At 39.1% G+C, this 10,766-nt stretch overlaps 2 protein-coding genes across 2 annotated transcripts; both read right to left on the reverse strand.

Moving 5' to 3' along the window:
• Positions 1-1,324: 1,324 nt before the first annotated feature.
• Positions 1,325-3,594, reverse strand: LOC131799181 (uncharacterized). The gene is made up of 2 exons (XM_059116879.2): positions 3,516-3,594; positions 1,325-1,981 (listed from the first exon to the last, which is right to left on the reverse strand). The coding sequence occupies exons 1-2, from the start codon at positions 3,565-3,567 to the stop codon at positions 1,632-1,634; spliced, it is 402 nt and encodes a 133-aa protein (XP_058972862.2). The 5' UTR covers positions 3,568-3,594; the 3' UTR covers positions 1,325-1,631.
• A 3,179-nt stretch (positions 3,595-6,773) lies between these two features.
• Positions 6,774-9,612, reverse strand: LOC131799177 (uncharacterized). Its single transcript, XM_066173751.1, has 2 exons — positions 9,476-9,612; positions 6,774-7,338 (listed from the first exon to the last, which is right to left on the reverse strand). The coding sequence occupies exons 1-2, from the start codon at positions 9,525-9,527 to the stop codon at positions 6,986-6,988; spliced, it is 405 nt and encodes a 134-aa protein (XP_066029848.1). The 5' UTR covers positions 9,528-9,612; the 3' UTR covers positions 6,774-6,985.
• Between the last annotated feature and the right edge of the window lie 1,154 nt (positions 9,613-10,766).

Consider the following 10,766-nt stretch of genomic DNA (forward strand, 5'->3'; position numbering starts at 1 on the left):
AGACTCGTAAATCTATGGTGGCTGATCTCAATAGCTCTTCACAGGGAAAAGTGCCTTAATTTTTGGCCCATGAAAAAAGTCTGGGGCACGTGTTTCAAAAATATTCCAATGATTCTGCACCTTTGTTCTTTTTTCGAGTCTCCTCAAGCTAAAATTTTTTTTTGTCCTGTGGAGCGAAAGGATAACGATGAATTTTCACAGCGCCGTTATTCCAATAATTTACCTAATTATTGTCACCTTGAACTTTGGGATTTTTTCACCCATCTATTGCATGATTCTCAGTTTGAAATGCCATTTACCGTATGTCCCAACAGAGAACCTCTTTTTCTAAGCCTCATGGCTGGAAAGTTAAAATTAGTTCACATTCGAAAAGGGACAAGTCTGAAAAGTTTCCATTCTACTTTTTCCTATATTTTGGAAGATCTTTGGACGTAAGGAAATATGTAGGACGTATATCTATGTACAGTAGTACCATTTGCCGATAAATGTTTTTTTCCAAATAAAATTATTAAAATCTGCAATTGAGAAACAAGGATAATTTAGCGATGCCGATAAAGCATAGCCTTGTGGAGGTTTTGCTACTGCGCACACTTGCTTGATTTCGCTTATGCGGACGATATACCCACAGTTGAGACTGAACAAATGGGCCTTATGTAGGAAATCTCCTAGCCTAACGTTGGTTGCCGTTTTGCACGTTACTGAACAGCCTCAGTAGCGAAATAAGAGTTAATCCCAGCTATTGTTTTTACTAGTTTCAAAATAGCGCATTGTTTTCGCCCCAAGGAGTGAATAAGGTTCATTAGCGCGAAATAGCCAACCAATCAGATTACTTTTTGAAATAACCAAGTATCAATTATCATATAGAGATATGTAATTAGCGATTGGGTGGGAGGGCCAGACAGGGGAATATTAAGCTTGAGGTCATAAAAACGGACAGAGCGTACGCAGGTCTATACATTATGACCGAGAACCAACTACTTTCCTGATCGGCCCGATCTAACCTAGTTGATAGCCATTTTGTCCTATGAACGCCGCAGTTGCTATTTGTCCACTTTGTTTTTTGAAAAATATGTTATTATTAAATCTCAAATTGAGCCCGATGGTGCAGAAAGGGCTTGAGAAGAAGTCTTGTTTCATCGCACGGCACGGCGAGAAGAGAAAAGAAAAGAAGAAGGAGAAACAGCGGCGGTCATCAGATAAAATGCTAATTGCTGAGTAAGTAATGTATTCGTCTGACGAGACGTGTATGGACAAATAGCTCGTGTCCAGGCCTTACGAGCGCCCTAGAAGATGCATGTGAGAAAGAAATAGAAAAGAACAAGGATAATAGTACCATGGGCTTCAGAATGAAAAGATCGTGAACGCCCTTTTATTCAGTCACACAAAATTAGGCCACAGAAAATAGATTTCGAAAATATTAATGGAAAAACAAAAAATGAAAATCCGCAAAACGATTAAAAAGTAGTAACAATTGCCAGCAGTGCTAAACGTGCACGGGAGATTCCGCTGCTCCAACTGTTCTGAAAACTGAGTGCATCTAAAACTTTAGGTGACCACGCCAACTGAGTATAAAATAAGTTTAAACGAGCAATAAGCGAAATGAAAAGTAGACTTTTAAAGCCTTCCACGGCTTACTTCAGCAGTGCTAGGCCCAGGACAGAGGAAATGGCCAACAGGATGATGTTGGCAGCTAAACGGGAGCTTGCGTTACATCCGTCTTCAGAACAGCAGCCAATCGCACAATGGTAGTCCTTCAGAGTATCCTTCAATTTATCACAAGCGGACTTTTCGGCGTCACAGAGCGTTTGGTAAGTGCATCCACTCGAAACCAAGGCATCGTCATCTTTGCTTTGAGACCAAGATCTGACGCATTTATCGCCGACAAAACACGTTTTTAAAAAGTTGGCTTTGTTTTTTTCCAACTTGCTCTTCTTACAATCGTCTTCAGTACCCTTGCAGACATAACATTTTAAAGCAAAAGCTGACGAATTAAAAAAGAAAATGATTAAAAAAAAATTGTACAGATAACACGTTACTTACACTGTTCTCTCTGGGGTTTAAAGAACTACAACAAATGCACTATTCACTCTTTAAAAGCAAGCAGAAAGTAGCGAGCGTTGCATGGGTGTCCACTTTTCTAGATTCCACTGTTTGTGTGTACTCTTTGATGCAGCTTTCATAAAATTTTTGAACATTTATCTTACGCTTGAGAATGCGACGTCAAAGCAAAATGTCCACTGATGTGAATTGAATGAATTTAAACCCTAGGAGGTGAGTGAGGGAGGAATTCAATCATTTTAATCAATCAGTTGAAGATTATTATTTTATAGTTTCATAGTAAAAAATGATGAATAAATTTCTCCGTCTAGAAAACCGATACTCAAATCTAGTGTTATAGATGTTCCCTTTTTTTAAGCCGACAACTTGAGACATAGATATATCACTCCAACGACCCCGTGTATCTTCAAAATTAACAATTCTAGAACGGTTTGCAACATTTTTATTTGTTAGCTTCAAATTTAAAGTAATTTCAGACGCCTTGGAGCTTTCTTTGAAAAAAATCCGATATAAACCTGTTTCTGGAATAATCAATTCACCTCCACTTTTAAAACCGAAATGTGACGCATCCGACGTTACTGTACTGTTTGCATGAGATAAGTTTAACAGTTTTTTCGTTAATTATTGTGCTCCCAATTGTTACCATAATTGTATTTAGAGAAAACTTACCATCTCTCTTATTTCTATCTATAATAGTATTTGCTACGCTTTATAATAGATTTATTTAAAGTATTTATATCGGTGTCATGTATCTTTTTAGACAAAGGATTTTAATTGTTGACAGGATTATTGTATTTATGAAGATGAATTATACTTAGGCTGTGATCACTAAACGTATCAGTTTGCGGTCTTGAAACTGTCTCCATACTACTGGTAGTGGATATTTGGACTGTTGAAATGTCAATTGATGAAGGAAAATACTGTTCAAAAACGACAGTATATTCACTAGTTGCATAAGATAATTTTGCACAAAATTTCCTATAGTGTATTAAAGAAGATCAAGTTAAGCGGTAATCCAAACCACATTCATACATCCCCAAAATTTCAAAGAACAAACAGAAAAGAGGGTTAGGACTGAGTTATGATTCTGAACAAATCAAGTCGAGCCTAAATCAGAATCCATCCATAGCACAGAAATCATTTGGAAACAATGAAAACTAACTGAGACCTGAATGATTTTCAACGCGGATTTCTTCTCCTGGTTCAACTTAAGATTATATATTTTCATACCAAAACATAAACAAAAGCTGTTACATGCATTTTCAAGGATTACTGTACGGTTGACGGGAAGAAAGCCTGTCATGCTGGCGGCCGAAGCCAACGAAAATACTTGACGGTTATTTTGCGGCAGTTTAATATGTTTCAGTGTCGCATCATTCAGCGATGCTTTTAATAAGACACAACATTTCCTGTGCGATAAATCTACCTTTCAAATTCCAAAGTTGTACAGTATTTACCATGAGCAGCCATCAGAACGACAACGGTCAGAGTGAACAGCAAACGATTCATTTTTGAGGCTCCTAACTTTTGTTGAAGTTGAACTCCTCGTGCTTCACCGAACAGGTGCAGCCACGCCAAATTTATGCACGCTAAATTTATTATGGTCACTACGGGCGTATAAAAGGTAACAGACAAACATAAATGGTCGGGGGTGGGGGAGGGGGGGTATATACCACCCCTGTGTTCCTACCCACAAATCATTAAATTAAATGTTATTGGTGTCATTACGTTACTTGGTGTCATTACGTCCCTGAATAGGAGCACTAAACGTCATACACCTGTTTATCTTGATCAGATTTGGAATGATGAGTGCTCATCTTCAAAAACTGAAGGTTTTTCACAGAAGTAATCCACAAACTGTACGCATGGTTGTAATTCATGGACTCCTGGTTCACGTCTTGTTAATTTGTGATCCTTAACAACGCGCCAGCGAGTCATTAGCGTGTCAATTTGCCATAGTACCCACAGGTGGCTTAAGCTTCAGCTGTGAGATGATCATTTTGCGAAATAACAGTCATGGGGAAATTATAAGCAAAGCCCTTCCTATTTATGTAGTAAACCTAAAAACGACTAACTCGCCAAAAGGTTCTTTTCAACATAGTAAGCGGTCAGATAGCAAGCAATGTGCTGTGGAGGTAAGGTTAGGTATTTTTTTTATAAGGAGGGAGTTGTTTTGCCCACCATTACACCCTCTTGACCCATTTTTTGAAGGTCATATTCCATCTAGGATCTTAGTGTCCTGTGATAACGTTCTACCTTGCCTTGTGATTGGGGATGGTGCGGGCGACTGTGAATTCATGCGATCGTGTTTGAGGTAATGAACGAGCCCTTGTATTTTTCAGTTAGCTCTGAGTCTGCAAGTAATCCTAACTGTCGCACTTGTTTACCATGCGCGTGTGTGGGAAACTTTCCCACTTCTTTGGTGTCCTTAGCAATGTTATGAGAAGTTTACCACGGGTTAGGACAAGTATCAGTAAATAACCGACTTAATTTTGCAACTTTATTTATTATAACTATCCTTCTCCGCCCTGCTCAAAACACGGTAACACTGCCATGTTGAAAAAAAGTCTCACCCGCGAGAGGCTGGCGTAGAGTATACACCGGGCTCCTCGCGTTCGGCCTAGCATTCGATGCGCGTGTGCCCTTCGATAGTGACCATTCAATTTGAAAATGAGCCATTCAATTTGGTGAGCCATCCAAGAGTGAGCCATTCAATTTGGTACTATTATGTTTGACACAATCCACCCGCCATACTTCTTGACGAGTGTAGTTTTTTACTCCTGTGAAACAACTTGGTACCGGCCTTCAATCAAGATGTCTAACCGCCATATTAATCTCGCCAACGTTTGCTTATGCGCAGCCATTTGAAATCTCCTGTTTGCTCGAAATTGACGATGTTTTGATGAAATTCTAGGCAAAACTGACATTGTCAGTCATGAGGAATTACACCAAATAATTTTTAGGGGATAATCAATGGTATTTGCGGAGTTTTCAATTGAGCCGTCTTGCGACACGAAAATGTATAAGCACCACAAACGTGACTTAAAAAATAATTTTTAGTTTTCTAAGACATCGCCTTGAAAAATGAAAATTGTTTTTGGTCAAGTCTTTGGATTGCTTCTTATGGCTACAGTCGATAAGCATTGCATCACCATCAACTTATTTGATTTCGAAGTGAAATTTTGAAATACGTGCGTTTGCAGCGCAATGACGGCCCTATAAGTTGATTCATTAAAATCTGGATTGGAGATATTTACGACATATGTTTGTTAATATTTGTGTTTCTTATTTTGGAAGATCTTTGGACGTAAGGAAATATGTAAGACGTATATCTATCAGACATAGTTTGACGCTACTCTGGTTTGCAGATTTAATGAATGCAACCGAAGAAGTTACGATTAATAGACCCAACGTTTCGACACTCCTGTCTAGTGCCTTCATCAGGGGTGATCTAAACGCTGCAACAAGAGGTCCTTTTATATGATCACTAATTAGCGGCCTTTTTTTCTGACTAGGTGTAAATAGGCGTCAGGAAGCAAACCGCCATCGTCACGATTTAAAGGAGCGTGGGCGGAGTTTATATGCCAAGCCTCCAAACAAAGGCGCTGATGGTAACGCCGATTAGTGGTGATAATTTTAGAATCATCCCACCCAATTGTATGGTTGGTTAGGCATGTATGCTCCGATAAAGCTGAATTTTCCTTTTTGCAAAGAAAAACCGCTTTTTGGTGCTCTTTGACCGTGTACCAAAATGACGTTTGGTCTGTCCGATGTATTCGTTGTCACAGTCATTGCAAGGAATAGAATAAATGGCGTCAGTTCGTTGTTCTTTCGTGACAGGATCCTTAGGTTTGGCGAAAATATGCCCCAAAGTCTGAAAAGGTTTTTGAGCAACTTTAACCTTGTGGCTATTCAAAATTCTCTTGATGGGTTCCGTAACACCCTGTATGTAAGGAATAACAGCAAAACCAGTCACTGGTTCCCTTTCATCAAGAGCGTTACTATTTGTAACTGGTTTTTGGCAGTTAGGAGAAAAGTTTTTGTATAGCCATTTGCAAAATAGCGCATTATTTTCGCCCTAAGGTGTGAATAATGTTCATTAGCGCGAGATAGCCAACCAATCAGATTACTTTTTTGAAATCACCAAGTACCAGTTATCATATAGAGATATGTAATTAGCGATTGGGTGGGAGGGCCAGACAGGGGAATGTTAATCTTGAGGTCATAAAAAACGGGCAGAGCGTACGTAGTTCTATACATTGTGACCGAGAACCAATTACTTTCCTGATCGGCCCGATCTAACTTAGTTGATAAGCATTTTGTCCTATGAACGCTGCAGTTGTTATTTGTCCACTGTGTTTCTTGAAAAATATGTTATTATTAAATCTCAGATTGAGCGGGCTGATGTTGCAGTAAAGGCCAGAGAAGAAGTCTTGTTTCATTGCACGGCGTGGCGAGAAGAGAAAAGAAAGGAAGAAGGAGAAACAGCGGCGGTCATCAGATAAAATGCTAATTGCTGAGTAAGTAATGTATTCGTCTGACGAGACGTGTATGGACAAACAGCTCGTGTCCCCATCTTTAGGCCATTACGAGCGCCCTAGAAGATGCATGAAAGAAAGAAAAAGAAAAGAGCAAAGATAATAGTACCATGGGCTACACAATGAAACGATCGTGAACACTCTTTTATACAACCACACAAAATTAAGCCACAGAAAATAGATTTCGAACATTTAAATGGAAAGACAAAAAGTGAAAACTTGCAAAGTGATTAAAAAGTAGTAACAATTGCCAGCAGTGCTAAACGTGCACGGGAGAATCCGTTGCCTCTACTGCTCTGAAAACTGAGTGCATCTAAACTAGGTGACCACGCCAAGTTTTAACAAGCAATAAGCGAAATGAAAAGTAGACTTGTAAAGCCTTCCACGGCTTACTTCAGCAGTGCCAGGCCCAGGACAGAGGAAACGGCTAACAGGATGACGTTGGCAGTGAAATACGAGCTTGCGTTACATCCGTCTTCAGAACAGCAGCTTAACTCGCATTGGAAGTCCGCGCCATCTCTCCTTATATCACAAAGGGACTTTTCGGCGTCACAGAATGATTGCTTAGCACATCCAATCGCAACCATGGCATCGTAATTTTCCCTTTTATACCACAATCTGAAGCATCTATCGCCCTCGTCAGCTGTACACGGGTATAAAAAGTTGACTTTGTTTTCTTCCAACTTGCTCTTCTTACAATCCTCTTCGGTATCCACGCAGGCATAACATTTTAAAGCAAAAGCTGACAAATTAAAAAAAAAGAAAATGATAAAAAATGTGTACAGATAGCACGTTACTTTCACTGTTCCCTCTGGGATTTAAAGACCCACTACAAATGCGCCATTCACTCTTTTATAGAAAAACGAAAGGTAGCGAGTGTTCCATGGGTGTCCACTTTTATAGATTCCACCGTTTGTGTCTACTCTTTGATGCAGCTCTCATAAAATTTTTTAACATTTATTTTGCGCTTGAGAATGCGACGTCAAAGCAAGTGAATTGAATGAATTTAAACCCTGGGAGGTGGGTGGGGGAGGAATTCAATTATTTTAATCAATCAGTTAAAAAATATAATTTTAGAGTTTCAAAATCAAAAATGATGAATAAATCGGTGCTCATATCCAGCGTTACGGGTGCTCCCTTTGGTAAGCCGACAACTTGAGACATAGATATATCACTCCAACGACCCCGTGTATCTTCAAAGTTAACAATTCTAGAACGGTTTGTGATATTTTTATTTGTTAGCTTCAGATTTAAAGTAATTGCAGACACCTTGCAGCTGTCTTTGAAAAAAACCTAAGAAAAACCTGTTTCTGGAATAATCAATTCACCTCCATTTTTAAAACCGAAATGTGACACATCCAACGTTACTGTACTTTTGCATGAGATAAGTCTCTTAAGTGTAACGGTTTTTCCGTTATTATGCTCAAAATTGTTACTATAATAGTATTTGTTACGATTTATAGTAGAGTTATTTAATCTATTTATATCGGTGTCCTGAATCTTTTTAGACACAGGATTTTGATTGTTGACAGGATTATTGTATTTATGAACATGAATTATACTTAAACTGTGATCACTAAACGTATTAGTTGATGGTCTTGAAACTGTCTCCATACTACCGGTAGTTAAGAATTTGTTCATGTTTGCCCTGCGTATATCGAGTTATGGATGCACGCGGAAAGTTTGGAGAGCACGAAAAATGCGAGGCGCAGCCGAGGGCAACTCTAGCTTTTTGAGTGCTGTCCAAACTTCCGAAGTGCATCCATAACTCGATATACGCACAGCTAATAGCATGAGCAAATTCTTTCAGAGCGACAACAAGGATCTGCGCGAGTTATTGTACCGGATAGAGTGCAAAATTCTCACAACGCATCAAAAAAAAAGGAAACAAACGTCCCTGTTGGCTGGTCAATAACACGCCACATTTTAGACTTTGGTTTGAGCGAGAACATCTGATCCAGTTAACCGATAACTGTGAATGGAAAGCTCAAAATTTACGGGGAAAAAGGAGAAAATCAAAGCCAAATGAACTCGTGTCACTAAAAATTGTTTTAAAAGTCAGAGACCCGAAGTTAGCAAGGGTTTTCATTGTTCAAAATAATGTTTATGTTTCTGTGCACGGTGCAATTGGAGAAGACAGACTGCGGAGAACTTGCAAAAATATTCTCACTTCATCTTGTTTACGCATGGCTCAGTAGGACTTATATAGGGCAAGCACGCGCGCTATGTTATAAAAGATATTTGGACTTTTGAAATCTCAATTGATGAAGGAAAATACAGTTCAAAACGACAGTATATTCACAAGTTGCAAAAAGATACATATTCAGACCTACACGACTGCTATGCGCCACCAGCTAATATGCATACAATTTTGCATAAAATAATTTCGCATAAAATTTTCTTTAGTGTCCTTAAGAAGATCAAGTTAAGCGGTAATCCAAACCACATTCATACATCCCCAAAATTTCGAAGAACAAACAGAAAAGAGAAGTAGGACTGAGTTATGATTCTGAACAAATCAAGTCGAGCCTAAATCAGAGTCCATCCATAGCACAGAAATCATTTGGAAACAATGAAAACCAACTGAGACCTGAATGATTTTCAACGCGGATTTCTTCTCCTAGTTCAACTTAAGATTATATATTTTCATACCAAAACATAAACGAAAGCTGTTACATGCATTTTCAAGGATTACTGTACGGTTGACGGGAAGAAAGGCTGTCGGGCTGGCGGCCGAAGCCAACGAAAATACTTGACGGTTAGTTGGCGGCCGTTTAATATGTTTCAATGTCGCATCATTCAGCGATGCTTTTAATAAGACACAACATTTCCTGTGCGATAAATCTACCTTTCAAATTCCAAAGTTAAACAGTACTTACCATGTGCAGCCATCAGAACGACAACGGCCAGAGTGAACAGCAAACGATTCATTTTTGAGGCTCCTATTTGCGTCGAAGTTGAACTCTTCGTGCTTCACCGAACATGTACAGCCACGCCAAATTTATGCATAGTTAAAATGCTAATAGATAATTACAAGAAAAGCCCTTTCTATGTATGTAGTAAACCTAAAAATGAATAACTCGCCAAAATAGGTTCTTTTCAAATAAGTAAGCGGTATAATAGCAAGCGATGCACTGTGGAAGTAAGGTTAGGTATTTTTATAGAGAATTTGACTGTATTTTTATTCCTAAGAGCAGTCGTAAATATTTCCATACAAACTTCGAAAACAAATAATTTCGCCATGACTGTTATTTCGCAAGATGATCATCTCACAGTTGGAGCTTGGGCCCGCTGTTAATAACACCCATTATTTGAATTCAACCGAGCTTACCAATCTCTACCATAAACATTTCTCGCTCATATAATAACTGAAAAGAAATTATACGGAGGCAAGCGTATAATTTTGATGTTCAAGCACCAAGAGCGTAAAACTCATATCTTTTCGCCAACGTGTAACATCCTATATCATAACACAAGGTGGCACAATGCTCTACTGCCTTAGCTTGTATGCACAACTCACAATAAGTTACATGTTATGTACTTATTGACTGAGTGGGAAAGCCGGACAGGATAAAGTTTGGCTTGAGGTCATGACGTACGAGCCTCGCTCAGTGATTTCTTATCACTTCCTTATGGTGGCCGAACTGAATGGGTTACTTACAAATTGAATGACTCATTATCTGATGGCTCAAAAAACCGAATTACTCAGTATTGAATGATTCACTCTTACTATCCAGGGGGCCACCGCGCATTGAATGCCGAGCCGAACGCGAGGAGCCTGGTTTGTACTCGGCGCCAGCCTATCGCAGACGAGATTTTTTTTAAAATTTGGCAGTGTCACAGTGTCTAGGGTATTCCCGTGTTATGTGTGTTCCCGTACTCAAAACTCTTGTGTTTTCGGTTTCCCCTCTAGAGTTAGCCAGAGAGTGGGGCAAGTCACATGGCACCCTCTTTTGACTTGGTCGTGGACCAAAAATAGATTCTTGCAGTCGTCAGAAAATTTTCATCCAAAGTTAATTCTCGCACTTGAGGTTGTGGTAGGTGAAGAAAAGTGTCCTTTTTTTTTTTTTTTTAAAGCATTGGAATGAAGTTAAGTCTATTGATCGTGATCCTCGCTGGTACACTCGTAGGGTCAAAGAGGCAATCTCATAACACTTCACTCTAACAAAA

Source organism: Pocillopora verrucosa, chromosome 10, assembly GCF_036669915.1.
Source record: "Pocillopora verrucosa isolate sample1 chromosome 10, ASM3666991v2, whole genome shotgun sequence".
Classification (NCBI taxonomy): Eukaryota; Metazoa; Cnidaria; class Anthozoa; order Scleractinia; family Pocilloporidae; genus Pocillopora; species Pocillopora verrucosa.

Coding starts and splice junctions, on each gene's coding strand:
- LOC131799181 (XM_059116879.2), bottom strand. CDS start 3,567: ATGAATCGTTTGCTGTTCACTCTGACCGTTGTCGTTCTGATGGCTGCT. Junction 1,982..3,515: donor CGTTCTGATGGCTGCTCATG/GTAAATACTGTA, acceptor TTAATTCGTCAG/CTTTTGCTTTAAAATGTTAT.
- LOC131799177 (XM_066173751.1), bottom strand. CDS start 9,527: ATGAATCGTTTGCTGTTCACTCTGGCCGTTGTCGTTCTGATGGCTGCA. Junction 7,339..9,475: donor CGTTCTGATGGCTGCACATG/GTAAGTACTGTT, acceptor TTAATTTGTCAG/CTTTTGCTTTAAAATGTTAT.